A 27,859-nucleotide genomic window follows, 5' to 3' on the forward strand; every position below is an offset into this window, starting at 1 on the left:
CACACTTCTTTGGTGACGCGCCAGAAGCTCCGGGAGCTCGGATGGGAGGTTCTTTTGCATCCGCCGTATAGTCCGGACCTTGCACCAAGTGACTACCACCTGTTTTTGTCCATGGCGAACGAGCTAGGTAGTCAGAAGTTAGCCACAAAAGAGGCCTGTGAAAATTGGTTATCCGAGTTTTTTGCCAATAAGGAAGCGAGCTTTTATAACAGGGGTATTATGAAGTTGGCATCTCGCTGGGAACAAGTCATCGAACAAAACGGCGCATATTTGACTTAAAACAGATGATTGTAACTAATTTTATGAACAAATGAAAATTCAAAAAAAAATACCGCAGGACTTTTTTGACAGCCTAATATATGGTAGCGGTAGGTGATGTGGTGCTAATTGCAGTTGCTGGTTCACTCATGTAATTGAGGCACGATATTATATCATATTCCGATGTAATAGCATCCGTTCAGGCTGAATCATCATCACTTGGGATTTCAATAGATGAATCACAACAGGCAACATTTGTTGGATTTTCTACAGAGGACAGAAAATTTTTATTGAATTTCTCAAATGTCATTTACAATAATACAATAATAATTAACTATTAGGTGGTTGTATTCGTTAGTATTGATTTTACAAATTTTCTTTCATGAAAAAATAATATATTCACCAGAGAATTTCATCGTTAATCTCGTTTCAACGACTTACTACTCTTCTTCCTATAGGAAAAATTCCCCAACAAGTATACAATCATTTTATAAACAACCAACAGAACAAATAAAAAGAACCCGTAAACATCGATCAGGTTTGATTGAACTGTACCCAAATCTAGCGTTGGAGACCGCAGGTGCTCAATTTCACCATGCCGGAGGACGAACTCAATCCACCAGATTGCTCGATCGAGTGGTTTTTCGGGTTGATCCCGGAAGAACTTCGATCTTTGCTTCATGTTTTCCCTATATTTTGGATTTTCTAGCACCTTCAATACGGTGTTTCGTATTTTATCCACGGACAACGATCCAAAGTCCAGGGACTCTGCCACACCTTCAGCTACCGCTCGTCGGCAATTCTGTAGGAAAAGAAAAAAAAACATTAATTCATCCTTTTCGTCACTTGTATACTCCGGGGGTGTCTACTGTGATCTGATCCATGAAAAACGGCATCCCTATCAGCGGCACTCCGAACCACGATGCTTCCTGGGTACTCAATCCCCCGGAATGCGTTATAAACGCTTTAGTCTTCGGATGCGCAAGAATACTGGTCTGCGGCATCCATCGTTCAATCATCACATTCGGTGGTAAATCCAAATCTAGATCTGATTCAAACTTCCACAGAAAATGATATTGAGGCATTTGACGGAACGCCTCAATGAACATCAACTGGCGTTGCTTGTCCATTTTATCGCTTCGAACGTTTGAACCCAAAGAAAATAGAACGGCTCCTTTGGCACTACCGCGGATGAAATTTTCGAGTTTCTCAGGTAACGGTGTCGGGTCCTTTATGTGTGCACCTCCCACTGCGATCACATTTGGAGGAAGGGGTTCCAGAGCGTTCATGATAGGGTTTGTATTGACCAACATAATTTGGCTACGCTGTTCCAAATCTTCCAAATACGGCATATCGGAGTATTTGAATTTCGTTCTCGCTTGTTGATCGACCTTTGGCATTATGTAAAACTTGCGGTATCTATAATCAAAACAGATAATATACGCCTGACGCTTATCAGTGTTTTAATGTTTGATTTTACACCGAGCTAAGTAGATTGATAAATGTGTTGTACGCGCGCTGCATGAAATTCAATTTACCAACGTAATTGAGAGCGAAGTATGGCGTATAGGCGTAATGTTTGTGTCCGCCAATCACATCCACCGAGTAGGGAGGATTTCCAAAAGGTGTCAGTGATACTAACGGTGGATACTTGAATCTGTGTAGTAGAGGCAGCAGACATGGACCACAACCGAAATCGTACACTACGAGATCGAATTTGAAATCCTTGGGGTACCCAAGAATGTCATCCAATCCGTTTGATGTGAGCATTGCTACAATAGTATTGTTATAATAAATTTAATGTATGTATGTTATTGAAAACATACCATCACAAATGCTTGTGTAGAAGTTGAGGAATGAGAATACAGTTTTAAACGTAGATTCTTTCGACATTTCTATGTAATCAAGTCCTTCGGTCAGTGAAGGGTATACTTTCTCCAACAACATATAGGTAAGATTCGTTCTCGGCTTATCGCCATCGGCTGAAATGATTGTTACGTTATGTCCACGTTCGGCGAGAGCTTCTATCCACACACGGTTCCTGAAAAAGTTTGAAGCTAGTAACATTGACATTTTTATTTGTATATCGCAATTCGAACCAGATATGATGACTCGGGCTGGGGACGGTCATAATGCCCAATATATTCGCCCCATTTGTTATGTGCAGGGTAGAAAGTGTTAACGTAATTATGGTGTAAAGATTGACTCTTTGATCCATGATTATTTGTCGGAAAAGGTTACAACATCGATTATTAGTTTGAACGGACTTAAACGAGCAGTCGCTTATCTATGATATTACGCTACCTCTACCGGCGAACGATTGAACACAACTGAGAATAAATAATATAAATTACAGAACAGATCGTCAGACGGGCTTCCGTGTGAATGATGCATTTCGCTTATCTCCCGCTCTGCCATGGCGCTCGTGGGGCAAACTTTGGAAAACGTAGTCTGTTCATTTTTGTTTTAGCTTTGTCGTGTTTGATTTCAAAATATAAAATCCTTAGGCAAAATTAGGGGGGTAGTACACTATGAACATCATAAAAAGTATGTGATTTTCGCGATATTTTTTTCAACGAGAAAATAAATTACTATGATTAATCTGATATCACAGTTTTATTAGGTATATATAACTCAACAAACATACAAAAACGGTTTCAATTGGACTGTCCCCTGAATAGCCGCAACCGGTTTGTTGGTTCTTTTAGTGGACCGATTTCAACCAATGATTTGTTTTACGTAATCTTGGATATATTTCCTTTCATCGTACGTAGGATTTATTCAAAATATTGATTTTTGACGAAATGACGACATTTTTAATGGAATTTTCAAAGGTGAAAAAATGGCGTTTTGCCTCAGAAATCAAGACAAAAATATTCACCAAAATTTTATTTTTTAAATATCGAAAAAACCCTACGTACGATGACAGGAAATTTAGAACTCCCACCAGTTTGCGAATCTTAGTTTCGAGAAAAACGGGTTTCAGATTTTTGATCGCACTCCTTACGCAAACAGCTTCGGACAAACCTGGGACAAAAACTACAGTAAAGTAGACATCCCAGAGAACATTTCAGGTCAGAATTTTTTTTCTAAATTTTTTAAAGTTTCCACTGTGTACTACCCCCTTAATATTGCACGATTTATAGTACAGTCAAACCTTTTTTTGTGGGATAGGGACCGCACAAAAAAAGTCGCATAAAAAAGAAAATAACTCAAATCCACGCCATTCATCGTTCAATTTCCTTTTGTTTCCCTGATTTGCGATGGGACACTTTGCTTTTTCGGTTGCGCGTGGCTGTTTTGTGCTTTTAGTTGCATGTCGAAACGTGTAGCTGTTAGAAATCATGTCATGCAAAAACTTAGAAAAACTTAGGGCATTCGATGAAAGGAGGGGAATGATAATTGAGACGAAAATATGCTTTTTTCGTATTGAAATGCATATAAACCATCGAAAAAAACTAAATGGACGATAACTTCGTCAAATATGCTTCTTTTCATACACCGCGCAAAAAAAAACGCACAAAAAAAAAACGCACAAAAACAGGTTTTACTGTACTCCCTATACTGCCGTTCTACGTATAGTTGTCTCATGTTCCAAAATAAGCAACTGAAAAAAAGCAATCTAAGTTTCGCACCATATTTGTCTACCAGAAGCTTTGAGCATTTTTTGTTGCAGTGGTTCAGTACAGTCAATACTGTACTGTCGCCAAAGATGAATGATCGTTGCATTTTGACAGGTTTTTCAAGTCAATCAGCTTGCAATGGTTGGCGTAGACAGTTGACAGCAGCACTCAGAGAAACTTGACGCCGTGCGAACTGAATGAACTTCTTCTGTATAAAACTTGTTTCAATTATGAGGGGTTGTCCACATACTACGTGGACAGAAAATGCACGTTTTTCGACACCCTCTCCCCCACCTTGGACAAGCGTGGACATTTGGACGGATTTGAAATCAATGAAGATGTGATGCGTAGGGACCTGATACTCGTGGCACTTTTGGAGGATTTGCGACGATGAGCCAGATTTTTACACCACAAATCTGGCTCGTCGTCGAGCGACGGGGCATGAATCCGGCCTGTTAACTTCCCACAAATCGGGGGTCTTCGTAGCCTCTTGGTTACGCGTTCGCTTACTAAGCGATCAATCGTGAGTTCAAACTCAGGACTCTCAATTGACCATCTTTGTGTTATTATAGAATAACTACGTCCACGCAACCATCATCTGCGATGGAGATCGATCCACGGTCGAAATAAGATCGATTCATCCATACGTCTGCTCTGCTCTGCAAAAAACATCGGGCTGCTGTTCTATAAATAATCCAACAATGATCAATATCAACTGTCTCCGCTGTCCGGTCTGTTGAACAATGGAAGAACAGATAGAATACCCTTACGCCTAAATGGCTACTACAGTGTAATTTACCATAATGTAATGGAACAGAAAACCTAACGCCTAAATGGCTACTACTACTACTGTGTAATTTACAATTTATAGAAACATAAACATGTATACATGTACACGATAAAAACCCGGCTCTGTTACGGATAAAATGCTAATGAGCCTAATAAATAAATAAATGGGATAAAAAAAAAATAAAATTCCCACAAATCCACTTACTATTGGTGATAGACGACGAAAGAGGATCTGAAACAGAATTTTGTTGGCACTATTCAGGATTGTGATGGTACGGTAGTTCCCACAATCCAGCTAGTCACATTTTTAATAGATGGAGCAGATTACCCCATCCTTCCACTCCTCCGGTAGCTGTTTTTTGTTCCAGATTCTGACTGTCAACTGGTACATACACTCTACAAGTTTCCCCGGCCCTCCCTGAAATAACTCTGCTACGAGGCTACATTTGAACAAATCAACATTAAAGTACATGACGACTCTGACGCCGCATTATCGCTTGGTGCTGTTGATTTTAAAAGCATTTACAATGCAATGATTGATCAGTTTCATAAGGACGAAATTCCTTACAAGGATCGTCTGAAAGGATTCGTGTTGGACGGTGCGACGTATGTTTTGTCCCAGATCAACTGGCTGAATCGTTTGGTTCAGGCTGAAAAACCTGAATTCACGATGCTACATGAAGAGCTGAAAGATTTTTATTTGATCATTCTCACTAATATCTGCGAGGAATCTTACGTTGTTTCTATGTCCAATGCTGTTAAATATGGAGATCATTTGAAAGGTTGGAAAAAACGGTTTGTAACGTTCTCACTATGCCTCAATCCTCGGCAACTGTCGAGCGATTTTTCTGAATATAATCAGAGCAACAATAAGCTTTGAAATCGGCTCAGCAACGATACGATGAATGCTATTTTGAGATCAAAAGATTCGGTCAAACATCGTGGTAGCAGTTCGAAATTTTTAAAAAAATGATAGTATGCAATCTAGATTCAAAAAAAAAACTATTTATAAGCATAATTAAACACATGAATGACTTTCAAATGTAAATGTAGTATTTATAGTAAATAAATTATTAGTTTCTAATAAATATCTGTACAACGGATATTTTCGATGGTATAGATTTTTGGAAAAAAGTACAGATGAGTAAGATTTTTGACCTCTCTAGCACAGATTAAAATGTGGCAACACTGGTCATAACGTTTAGTTGCACTTGGCATTTTATATTATTTATTCACAAAAAAACAAATCATCCTCAGACACCAAAAGTGTCAGATATATCCACTCTGTTTAGTATTCAACTGAATTTAGGTAGCCATTCTTAAAAACGAATAATTCCTAGTATCTTCTATCTGCAGTGTGCTCAGAACCTTTTAGGGCGTAATAGATAGTTATATTTGGTGAATGAACGCATATGATTTAACTTTTATAGAATTGTTAATTATTTAGTCATAGTTATTCTACAGTTTTGGGTTATGCTTTCAGACGTTCGAAATAAAAAAGTATGTCACTTTATTAAGTTAAAAGTTAAAAAAGTTCAAAATTAGAGATTCTTGTAGTTTTTATTATGTTTTTCCTAAAAATTCAAATCGAAATCATTAACCTTATCTAACCTCTTGAGCTGCTCAATGATTTGTTTATTAACACTTCCTTACTTTGGCTGCAATTTCGTTCTAAAACGAAAAAAATATAGGAGGTTGTGTCCAAGATACGACCGCATTGTTGACGTAGAACTACGCTGTTATTTTATATAAGTCGCTTGTTTATACTTTCGGATATTATTCTATAATGCTGTGAAATTTAAGAAACAACTGCTTAGTAGAATAATCTCTGAAATGATTTTTTCATTGTAGAATCAGTTGACGATAATTGATTGATGATTCATTCTTGCCTTCGCAAAACAATCGTATGTCGCAATTTATTTCATGTCAATGCATTGAAAATTTACCTCGAAGGCTATTCCGGTGGCCTTTTTCGAAATTGACATAGACTCGGCTACAGTCGATTATATACATGTTGCACCAGCACATTATTCCACATCTCATAACTACATCAATATATCTTTGGCATCCCATGGAAACAACAATGACAACACTTGCAAGAATCAAATATCATGTTACATGTTATTTAGTATCGCCTCAAGGGAATCGCACCTCTAGATATCGTTTGTACAAACTTAGCGTAAACCAAGCGCCAAACAAGCGTTCACCATAGCATGCATACAGAGCCATACATTGGTGGCTTGAAACTACTAGCAATATAAACATTTCTCATCATTTTGCGCTATTCTCAAAAGAAACGCTTCTGTTAATATTACTGGCCTCGAAAAAAGTTGCATTACTTTCTCATGCTCGAGGGAAGCGCAGCTATCACCCTTAGTGGAGGAAGTTTTGCTACTGGCAAGCAAAACCTAATCACATACAAAATTCCAGAACAGTTACTTTCTTGATGACTAAACAAGAGAAATAAACTCTTTTTGTTAATGACAACCTCGAAAACAGTAGCAATGCTTCATTATGATCAATATTAGCGCAAATGCAATCCTAGTTGAAGGCAGTTTTGCGACTGGTACGCGAACCCAAATAACTTATAACATTCCAGTAAAACATTCAAGATGCTTGGTATTCCCAAATAATTTTTTGGTGCACAACCTTAACGTCTGCTTCGCCATAACGTCAGTTTAATGCATTGATGCATTCTCAAAGGCACCAACGAAGCCCTTATGAAGACGGAAAATAAACAATGTTAACTGCTTGGAAAAAGACTGAATTATGCCACACAGCTTGTACTCTGCTGTAACACCCATCGATGCGAATTTGCTGATGAGTTTGTCAAGAGCGACCGCCTTCACCACCAGCGGGGGGAGCTTGATTTTGGTTGTTGCCTGGGCGTTTACATTTTCGACCGACGCGCCGAAATCGCCTACTTCGCTGTTGTTCGGTGCGGTGTCACATTTGCGAAGGCTCGGTTCAGCGCGAGCGCTTTTCACTGCACCAACATCGCGTGCATCATTAGATGACGCTTACCTCGAAATTTTATTGCCCCTGGCAATGCGTTTGTTTTTTGCAGGGCTCGAGCCTGCCTTCCTCTTCTTCTTGCTCATCGCACACTACGCGAAGCGTCCAATTTATGATGCGGAAAGAAGAACACACGATACGAATAACGCGAAAAACGAACAGAAAATCAAACGACGATTTACAAGTTGGATTACCACTGGTGGGGTCCAATCTTATATCGAAGCGCAGCGAACCAGTGAACTGGATTACTCAACAGTCCGATGCCGAATGAAAGTTTGCCTCAGCGAGATCCACTGTTTATACTCTAGGCAAGTATTCCCCTTCATTCTTGTTCTTTTCCTTTGTTCACGGAGACTTTAAATCCTACGATTTCCCCTCCGTTGGTCGTCGATAAGTTGCTCGTTATTGATATCCCTGTTCGTGAAAGCACTCAAATGGACAGAACAAATGTATGGGAAAATAGAAACACTTGAAGTTTTCATGAATTTTAACCATTTACTAACCAGGGGATTCTATTGTATGGCATATTAAACAAATCTTACGGAATTTCCGATTCGTTTTGTATGTAAATCGCCAAAATCCGTTCGCGGCCAAAATAGTTATTAACGTTAACTTTATTTCATAAAAACGTGACCTGTTTTCTGATTTGACACCCTTAATGAAAGACGTAGTTCTACGTCAAAAAATGGCTAAATGGCAAAAATATTATGCGTTTAAAATACTGCAAAATAACAGATTCCGTATTTTGTCTCATCAAATTTCCGAAACAATTGTTCAACTTTGTTATGAAAAATGAATCGGAATTGAATTTTTTTTTTCATCCCATTCGTTTATTTCAGGCTCATTAGCATTTCAGATGTAACAGAGCCGAATTTTAATAATGTACATGTTACATGTTTATCATATCTATAAATAGCACATTACACAGTTGCCATTTTTTGGCGTTATAGTATTCCTTCTATACCATTGCATATGATACATTACATTTCACAGTAGCCATTTAGGCGTAAGAGTATTCGTTCTGTTCTTCCATTGTCCAGTTAGACCGGACAGCGGAGACAGTTTATATGATCATTGTTGAGTTATTAATAGAATAGCAGCCCGATGTTTCTTGCGGAGCAGAGCAGTTGTATGGATGAATCGATCTTATTTCGACCGTGGATCGATCTCCATCGCTGATGATTGTTGCGTGGACGTAGTTATTCTGTAACAACACAAAGATGGACAATGAGGGCCCTGAGTTTTAAACTCACGATCGATCGCTTACTAAGCGAACGCGCAACCAATGTGGCTACGGAGTCCCCCTGGAATTGAAATTAATACAATGTATAAATTGGATGTAAAAAAATCGCGTTCGTCGTCGGATAATCAGTTTTCCAATTTAGTTTTTTTTTGGATTCTCACGATACAACGTGTTATGAATAAAATTTCAGCAACAGTGAATGAGTCCGGTGTCAAATAACTTATTGTAGATCAGTATAACAGTTTTGCTTTGGTTGATCAAAACAAAAAGGATTAAATATTATATTTTTGTAGGGGAATTACCGAAAACTCCCGGAATTAGTAGTTTGAAAGATTAACTTCTGAAGTATTCCTTAAATTTACAGCATAATTTGAGGGCACTGTTAAGTAGAAAATTGTCTCAGTTTTCGAATGAAAGCATTGGAATTGTATGTAGAAACTCCTACTATTCAGAACGATGAGCTTAGTTCAACACTATAAAATTATTTTCAACCCCAACCCACGCAAATCAAGTTTCGATTTACCAAGATGAAAAAACCGCCAATCAACGAGTTCTGCAATATACCAGTTCAAAAACAAATTAATCGGCCGTTTTACACAATTTCGGAACCATCCGTTTTACATGCATGATCCTCAAGTTTCAACGGAAAAAGCGTGTTCGTTCACAGTTGCTTTCAAAATACGATGAATCCAGTGAAAATCTGAAATCTATGATATGAGAAAATATATGGATGTTCGATCACTCTCAGGCAGCTAAACCTTTTGACGTAGGACTACGTCTAACCAGAAGATATAGGGGGTGAAATGGAAATCTAGGCACTGAACAAGTAGGAAAAAATGCAAGATTTGGAACGCTTATAACTCGAGCATTTCTCAATAGATCGCGAAGGTTTTTGCATCAATCGATAGGAAATATATCTACGCATCTATCATAACGAATAACATTTCATTTTTCTTGAGATAAATAATTGAATAATTGTTAAATATCAAGCATTATCCAAATGCCCTATGTGCCCATTTTTTATTGGTCCATTTTGTGCTCCTCAAATCGTACCGACCAAAACGGGCAACCAGAGCAGCAGCGAAATAGAATTAAGCACGATTGGAAAGGAAAAAGAAAAAAAATGAACGAAACATTGGTCGCTGTCTCACACATGCGTAATTCTCGAGCCAGCCAGTCAGTTTAAAAATCCCCGCTCCGCTGCCGTAACGATCATTCTTTGTGTGGACACCGACTGGACAACATCGTTGCTGGACGAGCTGGACGGCGAGGGATCGAGTGCCTTTCTCAAGGCAAGAGGGTGGGGGTGGTAGCGCTGGAGTAGAGTAGAGTAGAGTTTTCAAAGGGCCTTTCTCAAGGCTAGAGACGAATGAACTGAAACAGTTTAAAGTCTCTATAATACAATACCTTCCTTCCTTCCGTAACGATCATTCTCATCCAAACCGTACACCATATCGTTTCGCATCACATCACATCAACAAACCAACACAAGCAGCCATGGTTGGATATGGCAAAGGAGGAAAAGTGAAGGGAAAGGCAAAATCCCGCTCGAACCGTGTTGGTCTGGAGTTCCCCGCAAGGGTAGCTAGGCCGAGCACCTTAGTACCAGTGCACCAGTCCACCTAGCCGGCGTTATATAGTTTTGGCCGCCGAAGTGATCGAGTTAGCTGGCAATGCTGCTCGTGACGATAAGAAAACCCGCATTCAGAACAGAACACATTCGGTTCGGTGGACATCGAGAGAACAGACAGTTGCAGCGAGTGGCGAGTGACAAACGCAATCGCAAAACGGCAGCAGGTAGCAGAAGAAAAAAGTTTCGTTCTTTATACAAACTGCTTTGGTGGCAAATCCAGAACAAGGCGGCATCGAGGGCGTTCGAAATGGTTTTTTTCAAAATCACGAGTACTAAGTTCTCTAAATTGGAACCATTCCATAAAACAAGGCGCTTTTCAGGGCCATTAATCCTTCCAAAAAAGAGTTTAGGAAATACAGTTCAATGCTTTCTAAAACAATATCCCAAATAATAATAAAACACAAATTGATTTTTTTCATGATTTGTTTACCAGGATATGATGGGTATGTGAATTTGGCAGTTGTTCTGAGCTTATTGATGGTTGGGGACTTTCCTGATTCCTCAATTTTCACCAATTCTTAAATTGCTTCTAGATTGAAAGTACAGTAATTTACATTTAGCTCGACATTTAGCTAATTTGACGTACTAGTAATGCGACATATTTAGTTGGACATTTTTGTAAACATATAGTTCGGGGTGCAAATTATGACCCCACATTGAAAGTCGACACTGTACCACTGTCATCGCAAATGTTCAATTACAGGTTAAAATCGCCTCCAATGCGACACTGAGTGGTGCTTCGGCATGTCGCATTAAATGTAATTTACTGTACAACATGTCACAAGCTGGATGGGAAGAAATTTTCCAACTGTGAATGCTGTGACGAGTGGCAAACGCAATCGCTAAACAGGAAGGTTTAGCCGAACAAGATCCCCATCATCTCGAGTAATAACAAAACAATAAACTCTTTAGATTAAAGATAATTTTGTGATCCTGAAAAGGACCCTTTTTAGCCTGCATGTGAATCCAACGAGCGAACAAATCGTAATGAATGTATTTTTTTCATTCAGTGTGGTTGTATGGCATCGTTTCACATCAAATCGCATCAACGGATTGGTGCCGGAGCACTAGTATATCTAATAGCGGTTATAGAATTTCGGCCGCCGGAGTGCTCGAGTTGGCTTGCAAAGCTGCTCACGACAATAAGAAAACTCGCCTACAGAACAGAGCACATTCGGTTCGGTGGCAACAACTAGTTTCAGCGAGTGGCAAACGCAATCGCAAAACGGCAGCAGGTTGAAGATGGAAAAAGTTTTTTTTTATTTATTTATTTGACGTTTTCACAAACCCATGCATGGTCCCCGAATTAAAAGTGGCTTCAAATTACAACACATTGTATGCATGATGGCATTCACGAATTTTCGTGGTAGCAAGAACTGCTTTCTTTGGTTGATAACTGATGTTGAAAATTGACTGAGGTTACATCTGCATTGTATAGAAACATAACTAAGGAGCAACATGATGAGCTATGTATTTCCTGCTGCTCTGTTCTTATTTTAAAGGACTTTAATCCGAAGGTCGTCCCTGTATTCACTGTTGGTTTTTCAGAACGCTTATAGCTCGTCTATTTCTCGACAGATCGTAGAGTTCGTCTCCAAAACCTCAGTTCTTTTTCATTTTTATTTATTTTGTTTGCGGAGACTACAAATCTTACAATTCATTCGTCTCCGAAGCCACAATTTAGGGTACGGTAATGTGCTCAATAGTGAAATATATGATAGTGAATGAGCTGAGGACCACTATGCATTCCCTATCAAAGCCATCATTTTGATTGTACGATATGTGCATACGCCAAAAGATGACCGGCGTTGAACATTTAATAAGTACAAAGCCTTCAGAAAAATATCAAGAAGCAACTATAAGATAGTGAGAAAAAATTGAGAAAGTTTGTAAAAAAAAAACGCAAAAACACAACATCAAAAGTTCTTTTCAGAACCTTCAACATGTTCATAAAGAACAGTAAACTAATCCATTTTTCAGTTATATAGGTAGGTATTCACTTAGAAGAAGAAAATAAAGCAATATATTTAAAATATATATTTAGCAAAAGCTGTCCCCTTTGTATAGTCCTACGTCACTCCGGTTATGTCCCCGACATTACCCACTCGTCTTTTTATTGATAAATGGTCGGTGTTCAGTCAGACAGGACTATGTGACATTTTTATAATTTAGAGAAAAACGAGCTTGATGTTTAGTGCTATAAGGAGTTTTTGTTGATCATTTAAAACAATTTCGATACGTTATTTCTGCTGTACACTTGATTTTCGAAATCTGATAAATGTGGTATGTAGCTTACAAAATGCTTAACCTAATACAATCATTAACTTGAATTTTTCAATTTTGTGACTTGGGCATGTCGGAAGACTCAACATTGACTAAATACGAAGTACTCAGGTTGAGCGGAAAGTGTTAAAAATTTTTGAAAATGCAGAACAGATTTAATTCATTTTTGAAGATACATTCAAATAACATTTTCGATATTTATAGAATAATTCCACGTGGACATTATTTCTACCCCCTCCTCGTGGACATTGTCGTAACCTCTACCCCCCTTTACGCTTGGCAAGGCAAATTTGTTACCGGATATTTGTCCGAAATCCATGTTTCATCTTCCATCAAAATGCATCCTTTGTGCTTGGTCAACATTTGCTCGTACAGCTTCCTTTAACGGCATTTAGTAACCGGTTAGCCCAGGTTTTGTTCCAGTGTCCAGTTGGTGTGTTTGCTGGCATGATACGACCGCAATCGATCTCGCATAAAAATTCGCCGAACTGTACTGTGGCTCGCCGTGAACTTTTTCGCCAAATCCCGCAATGAGATCCCAGGATTGTTGTGCCCTGCTTTTGCGCGTAGATTCCGGTCATATGTTCCACCACTACGCCTGATTGGTTTCACCCGATCCAACGTAAGGGTCTCCCGGTGTCTCACTACAATAGATCAAACTAATGGTCGCAGTGGTACAATGCTCCCGGTAGCGTTTGAGTACGGTATTTACAGTCGATTTTTCCTCCTGGCCACATCGGGTTCTCAACGTGAGTGTGCAGAAAGTGTTCTCACCTTTCGCGTTCCATCGTCGATAACATTTGGATATGATCTTCAATCGTGATGAAATTTTCACTGCTGAATAAACAAACCATCCGGATCAAACGGCTGTCAATAGCTTCTCGATGTGAGAACTAGGTGCGCTGTAGAGAATGAAAATAAGGGACCAAATTTTAACACTTTACTGTGGCCTTTTGGAAGACAACGTACCAAACTACCGGTACTTGCCTGCACCTGTCCAGGAAAATGAGAGTTTCGAGCTGTACTGGGATCGCACTGTTCTGACCAAGCTCTTGATCCACCACAACCGTCCAGATTATATTCATTTATTTCACCGTCTAGGATATTGTTCTAGGATGTAGGATGGAAATTCCACGATAGTTGTCGGCTATGTGAGTACCACCCGATTTATGCACGGGAGTAATCGAAGCCGTCTTCCACATAGTTGGGAACGATCGTTCAATCAGCGAACGGTTGAAGATGAGGCTGAGCGGAGTCATCAGAGATTCGGCACACTCTTTTAGGAAAGTTGGAGGCAAACGATCGGTACCAGCGCCTTTGGAGATGTCAAGTTTCTTCAGGGCTGAAAGAACAGCATTCGGAGTGATGGTTAACGGTGGCAAACTTACGTTTAGCGGCGAAATGTTGTTAAACTCTGTTGCAGAGAATGCTGGTGGGTCATCACTGTGCACGCTTCGGAAGAAATTTGCGAACAGATTAGCCGCTTCTTCAGCTGTTAAGTCACCATACGATACATTCTCCGGAATATGCGATCCGCTTTTACGACTTTTCACATACGACCAGAAGCTTTTCGGATTCTGTTTCAAATTCGATTCAATTCGATCTGTATAAGAGCGAAAAGCTGCTATTCGACACTCACTATAGCACGCTTCAAGATGCTTAAGCTTTTCTTTCGCGTCACTGGATTTTTCTCGAAAGTAAACTTTTCGGGCTTTGCGGACGCTGTTACGGAGACGTCGCAACTCCGACGTCCACCATGAGTGCTTAAAACTGGGTGCTTGACATCTTCGTTTGCGAGGAACGTTATCGCGAAGGATCTCGTAAACTTTTTCATAGAATACTGCCGTTGCGCAGTTTGTTGACTCTGCGCCAATGATTTCGTTCCAGTCAACACCTGAAAGAAGACTGTTCAGTGCAGTGAAGTCACATCGCTTGAAGTCAAAATCGGGATCGTCACAAGAATCATCAGGAACTTGCTGAGAACACACGTCGAGTTGAATACGGAGAACAAAAGGTTTATGATGAGTGTCAAGTTTCAAAAGAGGAAAGGGTAGCTCGATGATATCGGCATTGCAACTATCGTTAACAAATGCTAAGTCGAGAATCCTATTGTTCGAGTTGCGAAGCGTGTTGATTTGATGGAGTCCAGATGCAGCTATTGTTTCCGTGAACACAAGTTCGGCTTCCGTGGAGGCGTTACTAGGCAAATAACTGTTTATGTCCTCGTCGAACGTCCATGATAAGTATGGGAGATTTCAGTCGCCGACTACGACAATGGAGTCAGTGTCCAATGCGCGGTCGCAGATGTCATATACGGCGTTAGAATGCATGGTGTATACATCGGGATGAGAGTTGGGCCGAATGTAGATGCCACAGATGTAAATAGTAAGGTCAGGGAGTTTGACGGAAGCGACGACTTGCTCCAATTGAGTGTAGTTACTGAACGATACAGAATTGCAACGAAAGGAAGACCTAACTGCGATTAGAACTCCACCTCCGCGTCGTGAAGAACTTGATCTTTCACTACGATCGCAACGGAAAATCGTATAATCGGACGCCAGCTCAGTATTCGCAATATCGGGTCGCAGCCAAGTTTCGGTAAGAACGACGATGTCGTAATCACCACATGCCATTTTCGTGAAGAATTCATTTATTTTAGTTCGCATTCCACGTACATTCTGGTAGTATATGGTTAAGTGATTAACCAGAGCTGGAGCAGTTAAAAATCTGAAGGAGACCCACGGTCGCAAAATTTGTAAATACCGACCATTGACCATGGAACTCAAGGAACTGTGGGGGCTAAAGGAGGTCCCAAGAATTGTTCCAGTTGTTCTCTCTGGAACTAGAATCGTCCCAAAGAAACTCCTGGAACGCTTATGGTGTTAAATATCGAGAAGGAATTGGCAGGTATCCAAAAGTGGGTCATCCTTAGCACCAGCGCGATTGTCCAAAAATTGCTTGGTCAGCACTAAACAGCACGAGCATGCAGATAGGTGCATTCTGCAGAGTCTATTCCCCCTTTAGCATTCTAAAATTCTGGCTAGATTCGCCTAGTCAAGAAAATGATATCTCTATCGAAAAAAGGTTCCTGGACTCAAGCCATATTTACTTTATATTTACATACTATTATCTATAAACAGTTTAATATCTTGCTAAATAGTTACTGGAGAATTTTATCTAAAAGGTTTGAAGCAGTTAATGGTCAGACTCCACTGAATTCGACCCAAATATCATAATCCAGAAAGTTGGGCCTACCTCCATGATAATGTACCGAGCGACTAATCCTAAGCTAAATGGCTTTAACAAATTATCCTTATACATAATTTATTGATGTTTTCAAAACTGTCTATCGATTTGCGATCTTTATTTATTGAACAATTTTGATTGTAACGAAGGGGAAATTTTTCATTCAAACCACAATATCTCCGTATTGGAAGGTTCTACAGGAACGTTAAAGAATAAAAAGTAACACTGGTTGTTAAGAATAGTTGGATTTGCCATTTAAGTAGTTGACAAAACATGTGTTAGTCCACAAAATCTTTGAAAAAAACAGAAATAAATAGATTTCTTTATTTCTATTCTATATGTTTGTTCACTATATATACGCACATCAAGATAAATATTTGTACGTTAAATATTCCAAAAATTATGTTCATTCCATCTTTATGCGTTCGTTCTATTTACAAAAAAAGTTTATTATTTGTAATGGAAAAATTGGAAATTACTTTTCGGGCAACCCAATAGAATGACGAGAATGATCACTTCATAAAATTGCATGTTCATTTATTATTCGTATATAACAGATGAAATTCGAACCACTAAAACATTACTTATGTTTCACCTTTATTACTTCTAGTATTGTAACAATTTTGGAGACTTGGACACATTTTTTTTCATATTATACGGGTCAAGCTTTCCGCAAGTCACGCGTCGACTCTGTACCGTTTCTATTCAACTGTCGAGATAGTATCTGTATGTAAATGCATTGTCACTCAGCATCTGATTACGGTCTACTACTCAGTTAGGTGTGCCCAACAATGCCAGCACGTGATTGCTAAACGATTGCGATCGAGCGCTACAGTCAACAAAAATATGTGTTCTAAATTTACTTAGGCATACTAAGTGTAACGATTGAAGAATGAGGAGACACGCGCAGATTTATTTGCTAGAATTCGTGTTTATCCGACCGTTAACGATCGATTATTTAATACTGATGTTTAGTTTTAATTTTTTTTCTTATCTGATAGTCTAGAATCGTTCGGGTTGGTCAATAATATTCTTTTTATGAACATTTTTATGCATACAACAACTACCATTAAAATAACAAGAAGGAATACTTTCACATCATACAGCTCGCTTTTCCAAGCACTCATCCACTTGGAAGGCGACTGGATTTGTTTTGAATTCGGGTGACGAATGGCCCATTCCATCCACCACACAGCGCGCTCCAAGGGAAGTTCCGGTTGATCTCGAAACAGAGATGACCTCGCTTGCATTCTTTTGCGGAAAGCCGGGTTCTCTAGAACTTCGATTAAAGCATTTTTGATCTTCTGCTCTGTCAGTGAACTATGTTCCAACTTCACGGCAGCTCCAGCACGAACTGATTTGTGAAGGTTCTGTCGGTATAAGAAAAGTTATGCTGCGGTGATAGGTTTTGTATAACAAACATACTTACTCGATACTGATCACAAACGAAAGGAATTCCTACCAATGGCACACCGTGCCAGGTGGCTTCGTGTGTACTCAGCATTCCTCCATGTGTTATGAAAGCCTTCATAGCAGGGTGAGCAAGAATATCATTTTGCGGGAGGAATTTTTGGATTAGAACATTATTTGGAAGATCGCGCTCCAAATTGGCTTCAAATTTCCATACAAAATTATACTCAGGTATTTGTTTAAAAACATTTAGGAACATTTCAATTGTTTCACTGCCGAGGTCACTACTCATTACATTAGTTCCCAACGAGAACATCACGGTTCCTTTTTTGCCAGATTCGATGAATGATTTCAGATCCACCGGAAGAGGTTTGGGTGACGCTATCTGTAGACCTCCCACCGGAATGTGGTTTGGAGGAATCGACTCGGGAAAATCTACCGAATAGTGGAAGTTGGCGAGCAAGAGGAATATCCGATTTTCTAATTCTGATGCACTTTCCATATGTGTTTGGTTATAGAATCGTTTCATCATAGACTCTATCTTCGGTAAGAACACGTTATGGCGATAACTGTAATGAAAGATGGGTCAGTAAAAAAAACTTGTAGGTTTCATAGACATATTGTAATATTTCAGCTATGCAACACATAGGAAAAAGTCAGGAAAGACGGACACCCATGTATGATTGATAAATTACTTTTTTATTTTAAACTAGCTGACCCGACGAACTTCGTCCCACCCAAAATAGATTTTTTTGATTTGAATACTTTCAAACATCCACGTTTTATTACTAAGTGAACGTTAGTGTGTCCAATCACTGAACTCTTCATTGATTGATTACCGTTTGACCCTTTTACAATTTCCTTTTACTATAAATTGTCTAGTACTTCTACAAAAATTCGTCCTTATAATATAAAATTATTTTCAGACACAATTCTCGTTCAAGATTCTTGAAGCATTTGGAAATAACATGTTTCTCCGTTGCCTGGAGTACATGTTTGATACAGAGAATACTACAAAATAAAGATAGGGCTTAGGGCACACCAACAAATTTGGCCTTCCATTTTTGTTTATATAGATAGAAGATATAGGAATGCGTAATTCCGCCTGAAAATCCTTTTCCACTTTCGAACAAAAATCAATTTCGTTAGCGCCAACATCAAATGGATTAACAACGCTTAGCTAATTGTAGAACATATGGGAATTCAATTATTGATCTACGGGAAGAGACGAATACAAAGAAATATAGATGACTCAAATTGAACCATTCCTTCCTCGGGTTTTGCGCTTACCAACAGATTTGGCCTTCCATTTTTATTTATAGAGTATAAGATATGGAAATGCGTTATTTCGCCTGAAAATTTCCACTTACGAACAAAGATCAATTTCGATAGCGCAAATATCGAATGGACTAACAACGCTCATTATGATGCAATTTTCGAATATGTGGGAACTCAATTTTCCGAATTTTCCGACCTTCCTTCAGGATTTTCCGAAAATTTGCCGATTTTTCTCTCCACTATATTGATCTATGGGAAGAGACGAATACAACTAAATACAGGAGACTAAAAGCGGACCATCCCTTCTTCGGGGTTTTCGCTTACCAACAGATTTTGCATTACATTTTTATTTACATAGATAGATAGATATAAGATATGGTAATGCATTATTTCGCCTGAAAATCCATTTCCACTTACGAACAAAGATCAATTTCGATAGCGCAAATATCGAATGGACTAACAACGCTTATTATGATGCAATTTTCGAACATGTGGGAATTCAATTTTCCGAATTCTACGACCTTCCTTCAGAATTTTCCGAAAATTTTCCGGTTTTTCTCTACACTATATTGATCTACGGGAATAGACGAATACAGCAAAATAAAGACCAACCCTTCTTCGGGTTTTCCGCTTACCAACATATTTTGCCTTATATTTTTATTTATATAGATTTTAATGATTTACAAACTTGCGATACAGTGTATCAATATCTTTGACCAGTGGCGTCGCGTAAAGCTTTGGCACCCGGGGCGGAAGAGTCGAATTGATTCCGTTTATTGTTACTAAACTTACAGTTTAGCTGCATCAAATTGTTCCTCTTCTGTTTGCGAACAGAACTTTACTGCACAATACGCGAAAAGTATGTTTAATTAAAACTACGACAGAAAAACTCATATTTTCTGACCTTGTGCTTGTTGTGTTCATGCTACCTGTTGAATTTTTTTCACGTTAGGAGCATACGGTTACACAATAGAATATTTGGTAGATGACATTATAAAAAACCCAATTTGAGCCGTACTTTTTGAGATAAAAGGGTGGTCCAAATCACGCCGTATGACCAAATCACCCCAATTTACCCTAATCCGAATTTATCATTCCGAATGCCATAAGCTATTTTAGACATGACAATTCATGATTTTAGTCTAGCCTTTTTGTTCGAACATTTTTAACGCGTTGAGGGCCACGATTTTATAACGATTCTATAGGCATTTTTAAAAGTATTAGAGCCAACGTTTCTTATCGTAATGGAAGGTATTTTCGTTCGAAAGGGAATGCTTATAAGCATATATTTTTTTGCACCATCTCACTTCATCAGATCTTAACTATTCTAGTTATGAATATTTTCTCTCCGTTCAGTTTTTGTTTAAATAATGGATGAACAAATAATGATAAGGTAAATGATTTTGGTTTGTCCAGTCGAAAGTATGATCATGGTTTGTCCACTTTTTTGAATGCTCTAATTCAGCGCACATGTGTCAAATCAGGTATTCGAATGTTTTAAAACATATAAATAAAATATTCTTCTTCATGATTTACAGTAGTTTCATAGTATATTCTTAAGGAATCACATGTTTTAAAGGATTATTAAATGCACTTTCTATGGGTGTCAATGCGCCCCTCATTTGGACCAACTTTTAATTCATCACCAGATGATTATTTGGCACGTATTCAGACCTTTTCTAGATTATAACACTTGCGAATATTGTAAACATTATTCCTGCACACCGTTTGTATCAGATTTACATAGCTAAACCATTAAATTAACGCATTTCGATGATCTCAATTCTAATCATGAGATGTCCAATTCACTAATGTTGTTTTGTCCACATGATTTCTACGGCAACCGCTTGGCGCGCTGCAGTTTGTTTATTGTGTCCTTCGCGCATAGCAGAAATAAAGTTTCTCTGTGTTGAGTGTGTTGAGGTGAACACTTTTAAAATGCCCAAGAAAAGGCAATATTCTGAAGAAAGCCTAAATTATGCATGGATCAATACGATGACAGTAAACTTGAGCAATGATAAATGCAACATCTAATTGTGAATTCGAATGTTTTCATTAAAAAATTGTGATTTCTAAAACTGGACAAACCATGATCATTTTTTGGACAAACCATGATCAGAGGTGGTCAAACCATGATCGTAATTTCTATCTAAAAAAAATCGTTAAAAATATAAAAAAATGAATAATTTCAACGCCTCATGGTAGTATGAGCAACTAGAGATTTAGGGCTTTTCAACAAACCGAAACTCGTATCGATTATATGTAATTTTCATGAATAAATATCGATTTGCTCGAAAAAACGTCTGGAATTTGTGACTCTACACTAGAATACCCCCTTAAATAAATAACAATAAACCCTAAAAAGTGCACAATAACAATATTACAGAGACAAGAACGGTCTGTGACCCCGTGCGTGAGTATACGAGATATAATTTTGCGTGTGAGTACAGAAAGATTAACCTAACATTGCCAAACATGGCTGAATGTTCAAACCAAAATACCTACACTTGTGGAAGTTTCCTCGGATCGTGATACAATAGTTTTGATTTGCAATTAATGCTATATTTCAAAACGAAAATCAACTAGGCGGAAGTATGCCGACCTTACCTATGTTTCAAACTAACCGGGCAATCAGTGGAACACTGGTTTGCTTGCGAGAGACCGCCGCTTCTGACGGCGGGTCGGTGGTCAACTCGGATCGCATCATCATGCAGCTCGGGCCGATTCCATATCCTCGTTCAATGGAGACTTAACCCCCTTTATATCGAACTTAGAATAAATTTCGAAAAACGAAAGCGATAACATTAAGAACGCGATCGATAGTGCCTGTTTGGAGACCATTGCTACTGCGCTCCATAAAATGAGAATCCCAGACTATCCGTGCAGGATCTTCAGAAGCTACTTTGAGAACCGATTGCAAAGCGGTGACACGGGCGGAAAACACAATGGGAGAGCACTCGCTAACTTAGAAGCGATAAAGTAATGAAGACGATCAATGCACTGACTGGTTAGTCTTTCCTCATCAATACTACGATACGGGGGTCCAGCCTGGATAGTTGCTTTAGAAATACAGCTGAATAAGAGGAGACTAATATTGTGTACCGGTTCATGGTGATGCGAGCCGCGAGGGCATATAGAACCATGTCGACGAGAGTGGCCTGCGTCATAGCCAGGATAGACCGTATCGTAATTACCTTAGCGGGGGACAGTGAGTTCTATCGGCGAAAGAAAGTCAAAGGAAACCGGATGTGCGCGTCATGTTGGAAGACACTACCGAATCGGAACACCATTCGCAACGTCGGTTAATATGTAACTGAAAGTATCCGAAGTTTCGGACAGTCATACTTTTTTGTGTGGTTCAAAAAGTTTTAACTCTTAGGATTTGGGGATATCGCTCTCAGGGTCGCTTATTCCAAAGCCGGCTACCTTCAAAGCTTCCTCTTTTAGCGAACGGGAGTATTTTTGTATTTTAACACTTCCAGCGGATCTCACGCACCTATGGGTGCCACCTACTAAGCCCACAAGCTAAATTCGCTCAAAAGCCTTGTAGTGCTAACCCACGTACTTTTGCCCGATTGAGGACGAGGGCTGACGATTCCTTTAGAGCCCAGAGGGATAGCGGTCGTATAAGAGCACGATAATGTCGATTTATCTAAACACAATATTTCTTCTCTCTTTATTCTTTCTATTCTTGATTTTCTTTTAACCTGTCCCTATTTTCTCTTTCTCCTTATTTACCCTGTTTGTGACGTCACAATTTTTCATACGTTATACTTGCGGTATCTGCTCTCTTTGTCTATGTGTTCTGGTAATGTCTCCCAAACTCAGCCTTCCAGCTGCCTCTGTAGCTTCGTCGAGGACTTCAGCGTTTCCAGGTTCTCCTCGGCGCGATAGCGGATATGGACAAAACAGAATGGCGTAATACAGCCTTCCAAAGGAGCTGCACCACTGCTGCTATTAAGCTCTTCTTTTCAACTTTTTCAGCTTTCTTCTTCATATTTTCCTTTTTCTTCTATGGTTCTATTATTCTGTTTCCTGTGAAACGGAATTTGTATCCTTTTTATCGGTTTTATTTTGCTACCTCTATTTACCTCTTTTAATTTTTTTCCAATTTTCCCAATTTCAAAATAAAATTTCCGTCGCGTACTCTTGACTTCCTTAAACGGTTGAAGACGTTTTCCGGCACTGTTCATTCACCGACCTTTTTTTTACAGCTTTTGTGTAGGGAAACAATTCTTGAAGAAGAAGAAGAAGAAGAAGAAGAAGAAGAAGAAGAAGAAGAAGAAGAAGAAGACAGTCTACATCAATTCTGAGAGCACTGAGTATACAGTCTTTGCATACTGAAATATAAACTGACTTCTAAGCAATTATTTCAAATTTAAATCACGCGAGATTGATTGTTACACTATCGGAGCCAATTAATATCATTCTCAATTTCAGCCGCCTGGTTTACATTTTCGCTATTACTAAGGAAAACTGTGAAGTGTGCCTATTTCAACACCCTGTTGGTAGACATTTTCAACTACCGGGAGTATCATGTACAGTGCTTGGAAATATCTGTATCACATCAATCTTTTCAGCTGAATTTCCGGCCACATTCGATCATTATACCATTGCATTCGGGATACCGAAAATGAACCAACGCCAAACCTCACAATCACAGCAAGCCACTCACAGTTGATTCATCCAGTTTTTTTTATTCTGTTTTTCGTTCTGTTCTGCGTTCACGGAATGTGAGCAAAACAAAATATCCCTAGTTTTGTCATTCATTGACATTAACATACCAGTTCATTCACTATCAACATCGTTCTCGGACATTGACGAAACGGAGAAATTCGTTGAGGAAGATAAGAAAGTACAGAATGCTCATAATAGTGACAATAAATTAAATTGTTCATGCATTCAAGGTTTCCGTCTCAGTTAAATTGCTTTCATTTTACATAGTGAATATGCAGTTCCAAATCCACTTGTCAGAAATGCTTCAAAAGAAGAATTCCGATGTAAAAAATACCGTCTTGACTCCAATTTCAAACATTTAATTCTTTTTAAATTCTGAACACACGAACATAAAATGGTGGTGTCCAAGACACGACCGCAATGGGAATATTTCGAGCTTCCTTTTGCAAACGGATCAAACTATGCTATAGGATTAGCGGATGAAATTGTTGGCGGAAATGCCAACATTGTTGGCATTTCCGCTTGCGCCACCGATTTGCGTTGCCCTTTCGGAGTAACTTCAAAAATAACTGAATAAGCAAGGCACTGACTCAATGAGAAAATCACACACATATCGGGATACTGAAAATGAACAGTCACAACATTCCTGACAATTCAATGGCAATGAATAAATGTGAATGAATTCTCATGACTCGAGCTTTGAGGAAAGCTCAGAGAGCACAGAATGAATATGAATGAACACAGTTGTAAATTTGTTTGCCGTCGAATGAATGACAGTAGCATCGACAAGCAAAATAAACGCGTTACACTGATAAAAATATATTTTCAATGTTGCTTAACAAGCTCAATATTTCCAAGCTCTGATCATGTATAACTACACCGAATTGAAACAACAGAAGATTTTTAGTGCAAAATATCACTTTTCCAACCGAATGAGTATTCTTAGCCAAAACGTTCAGACGTCTGCTTACTAAACGTACGATCGCTTGAATCTCCACCTGTTCGCAATATTCTGAATGTTCAAGGTTAGATGCGGATGAACTAGAAATTTTGAGATCTCTATAACAGAAACAACACAAAACTTCTTCAACGAGCACAAATTTGATTTTTTTAATTATGACATTACGAGATATCGATCGCTTCATTAAAAGCACTGCCGTTTTGGCAATCTAGAATGGCATTATAAATTGAAAGTAAGGGAACGTAGAAATTCAAACAACTGGTGATCGCCAATGTCACCCGAAGCATATTGCTATATCCGTCACAAACAAGCATCCACTTTCTGTCATATCAAATCAATAGAAATGGGGGAAACAATAAACGAACTTCGGATATCGTGGAGAATCTCTATTCGTCCTTCAAGCGTCTTAGTGCTGATAAAGATAAAAAATTTGTTGGAAAATTTCATCGGTGATTGTAACACAGACCACAGAATACGTATTTCAGGTGATCATATATGAATTAAAATTCAATAGTTGAAACTGAAGAGTGGATTATATAGAAAAAAAAACTTACACGACAATTAATAATGCAATTACCAGTATTTTTTGATGTGCGGAGATTAGAAAATCCGGTTCGGGTCGTTATTCACCGTTATTTAGTATGATTTGGGAAATTTTAATGAAATAACGCCATTATCTACGATCATGTAAGGGCCGCTTAAAACGCAATGATTTTCTAGAGCAAGTTTAGCTCAGCTGCACGTCGAGATTTAGAAAGCGTTGAAACAGGCAGTAAATTAAAGGTTAGGAAGGAAACAAATGATCAAGCACGAAAAACACTTTCGAAAGCATTATAATAATTTTAACAAACACCAAACATATAATCAACTGTTGCAATTGGGATTAGAAATTCATCCCTGATCTTCAACACTCCTTCTTCTAATCTTCATCACTACTCCCATCAGATGGAGTAAATTTTAAATGAAATTTCCTGCAGAAAAATATGAGAAGCATACTTTACTTACTAGTTGTCATAGCTGTACACGGCATAGTTGTACACACGTTGAAAAAAGTTCATATCATCGTCATAATTAAGCATCACATACGGAACATATCCGTGTTCCTTGCGGCCGCCAACAAAATCGGGCGTGTACGAAGGGTTGTTGTATGCTGTAACGCCTATAATCGGTGGATTTCCAAACTTATGAAGTAGCCCAAACATGCATGGTCCCAGCGTGACGTCCGCGATCACGAGATCAAACTTAAAATCATCAGGATAATCCATAATACGGTGCATTCCGTTCGAATTCAGCACACCTTTGCACATTCCGGTTCCCCACGCATATAAATCACGAACACCTCCGAAGGTGTTTTTGTTTGCCATCTCGGATAGATCCAACACTTCGTGCAGATAGGAGTAGGCCTTCTCCAGGTGAATATAAGTTATATTCGCCTTTGGGATGTTTTCCACATCGGCAGAGACAACCGTTAAATTGTGTCCTTTTGCTGCCAGCGCTTCTATCCATGCTCGATTCCTGTGAAGGTGAAAACTCAATAACCTCAATGTTGTGTCCTTCGGGGGTATATTTTGGCACCTACCAGATATGATGGCTGTAGCTCGGAATCGGAGTTAAGCACAGAATGTTGGCCCCAAATGCTGGAACAATCAGCACTTGGGATATACTAACAACTAAGATCACGACGTTGATCATAACGAGCTTCTGGAACAAATGAGTCGCGTACGAGCCTAACGATAGATTTTTGTGCCTTACTAAACAGGCACGAATCGCAATGCGTGCAACAGGGTAGTTAAAATAGTATAAAGATAGTAACGATCGCGGCAAAATACTTTGTTGTTTATCCAAGCGCGGCGAGTTTGAGAAAAACCAGCACATATTGAATTGAAACAGGAAGCTACGAGAGACAATTTTTAAGAGATAATAATAATTGTATGTTCCGAATTTTAAACGCTCTATGTTTTTACCATTTTCGATTCTCCTATTAAACACAATCCACTCGTGTGAATTTGAAATTCAACACGATATACGGAAGCACGTGTGTTGTCTAGGTAAACCGCCGGTGCATACATGGTTGTGTATCGAAGGTGCATTTAAATCTACTAGGTGTTCGAAGGTTCAAATATGAATGACTTGGGTCTCGTGACTGGTGATGAATTTATCTACTCTGAGGATAATTACAAATGTGAGTGATTAGGGAAGGAGAACCAGAGTTTATGTTCGAAAATTTGTATACTAAAGTAACAATAGCACGTATTATGAGAGATTTTCTCCAAGCGAAGTGAATTTACTGATTAGGACAATTTTAGTTATCATCACAGCAGGTAATATCATTTTCCGTTCACCGCGATAGTTGAAACATTACATGCATACATGCACTACATCGTCTTCTTCAATGACACTAACGTCCCTAGAGGAACTATGCTATCTCAACGTAGTTGGGGGAAGTCGGGAAGGACGGATACTCATGTATTATTGATAAATTATATTTTTATTTTAAACTAGCTGACCCGGCAAACTTCGTTACGCCCAAAATATATTTTTTGTTATCACATCCACGTTTTCTTACTAAGCGCACGTTCATGGGTCCAATCGCAGAACTGTTCTTTGATTGATCTTCTAATCTACCCTTTAAAATTATTTTTTACTATAAAATTTCAGTACTTCTACGAAAACTCAACATTATAATATCATATTATTTTCAGACACAATTCTCGTGTAAGATTTTTCATCCACTTGCAAATAACATGTTTCTCCGTTGTGGAGGCGATCTGGCGTAGTGGTAACATCCATGCCTCTCACGCTGAAGGTCACGAGTTCAATTCTCACTCCCGACATTCTTCCAAAAATGGAAGTAAAAGTGACGAACCAGCCAAATGAGTTGAAAATCACTATAATACAGATAAAAAAAAAAATGTTTCTCCGTTACATGGAATGAAGATAGCCCGAAATCGGACAATTCCTTTTTCGAGTTTTGCTCTTATCAACACATTCGGCGATCCAAGTTTATTTATACAGATAGAAGACGATATAGGAGGACGTTTTATCACATTAAAATCAATTTCCACTTTCGAACGAAGATCAATTTCGTTACCGCAAATATCAAATGCACTAACAACGTTTGTCAATATGTAATTGTAGAACACATGCGAATTGAATTTTTTGAGTTTTCCCATTTTACTTCAGAGTTTTCCGAAAATTTTCAATTGTCATGTTTGGTTGGAATATGTTTGGTTGATATATTTGCATTGTTTTTATGGGACCCCCTTTCCTTTCCAGAGGACGAAGGGGTGTCATATCATCATAAAAACGTTTCTCGTACCCAAAAACTCTCACATCCCAAATTTGATTCCAATTGCTTGATTAGTTCTCGAGTTATGCAGAAGTTTGTGTTTCATTTGTATGGCAGCCCCCATGGTGTGTCGAACCACCATAGAAACGTTTCG

At 38.7% G+C, this 27,859-nt stretch overlaps 1 protein-coding gene across 1 annotated transcript; it reads right to left on the reverse strand.

Annotated features, from left to right (window-relative positions):
- Nucleotides 1–588: 588 nt before the first annotated feature.
- Nucleotides 589–26,521, reverse strand: LOC129766560 (uncharacterized). Its single transcript, XM_055767133.1, has 12 exons — nt 26,381–26,521; nt 25,996–26,310; nt 25,422–25,931; nt 17,520–18,069; nt 17,071–17,460; nt 14,020–14,820; nt 13,814–13,954; nt 2,358–2,545; nt 2,085–2,299; nt 1,739–2,030; nt 1,128–1,677; nt 589–1,060 (listed from the first exon to the last, which is right to left on the reverse strand). The coding sequence occupies exons 2-12, from the start codon at nt 26,289–26,291 to the stop codon at nt 677–679; spliced, it is 4,317 nt and encodes a 1,438-aa protein (XP_055623108.1). The 5' UTR covers nt 26,292–26,310; nt 26,381–26,521; the 3' UTR covers nt 589–676.
- Nucleotides 26,522–27,859: the final 1,338 nt, after the last annotated feature.

This window comes from Toxorhynchites rutilus, chromosome 2 (assembly GCF_029784135.1).
Source record: "Toxorhynchites rutilus septentrionalis strain SRP chromosome 2, ASM2978413v1, whole genome shotgun sequence".
Classification (NCBI taxonomy): domain Eukaryota; kingdom Metazoa; phylum Arthropoda; class Insecta; order Diptera; family Culicidae; genus Toxorhynchites; species Toxorhynchites rutilus.

Bases quoted from the DNA above. Each gene is read 5' to 3' on its own strand.
- LOC129766560 (XM_055767133.1), bottom strand. From the start codon at position 26,291: ATGTGCTGGTTTTTCTCAAACTCGCCGCGCTTGGATAAACAACAAAGT. The intron at 18,070-25,421 runs GTAAGTAAAGTA...CTTTCATTACAG, and splicing joins GTGTACAGCTATGACAACTA to TTATCGCCATAACGTGTTCT. The intron at 2,546-13,813 runs GTACGTTGTCTT...GTAATATCATAG, and splicing joins AGGCAAGTACCGGTAGTTTG to ATAAGCGACTGCTCGTTTAA.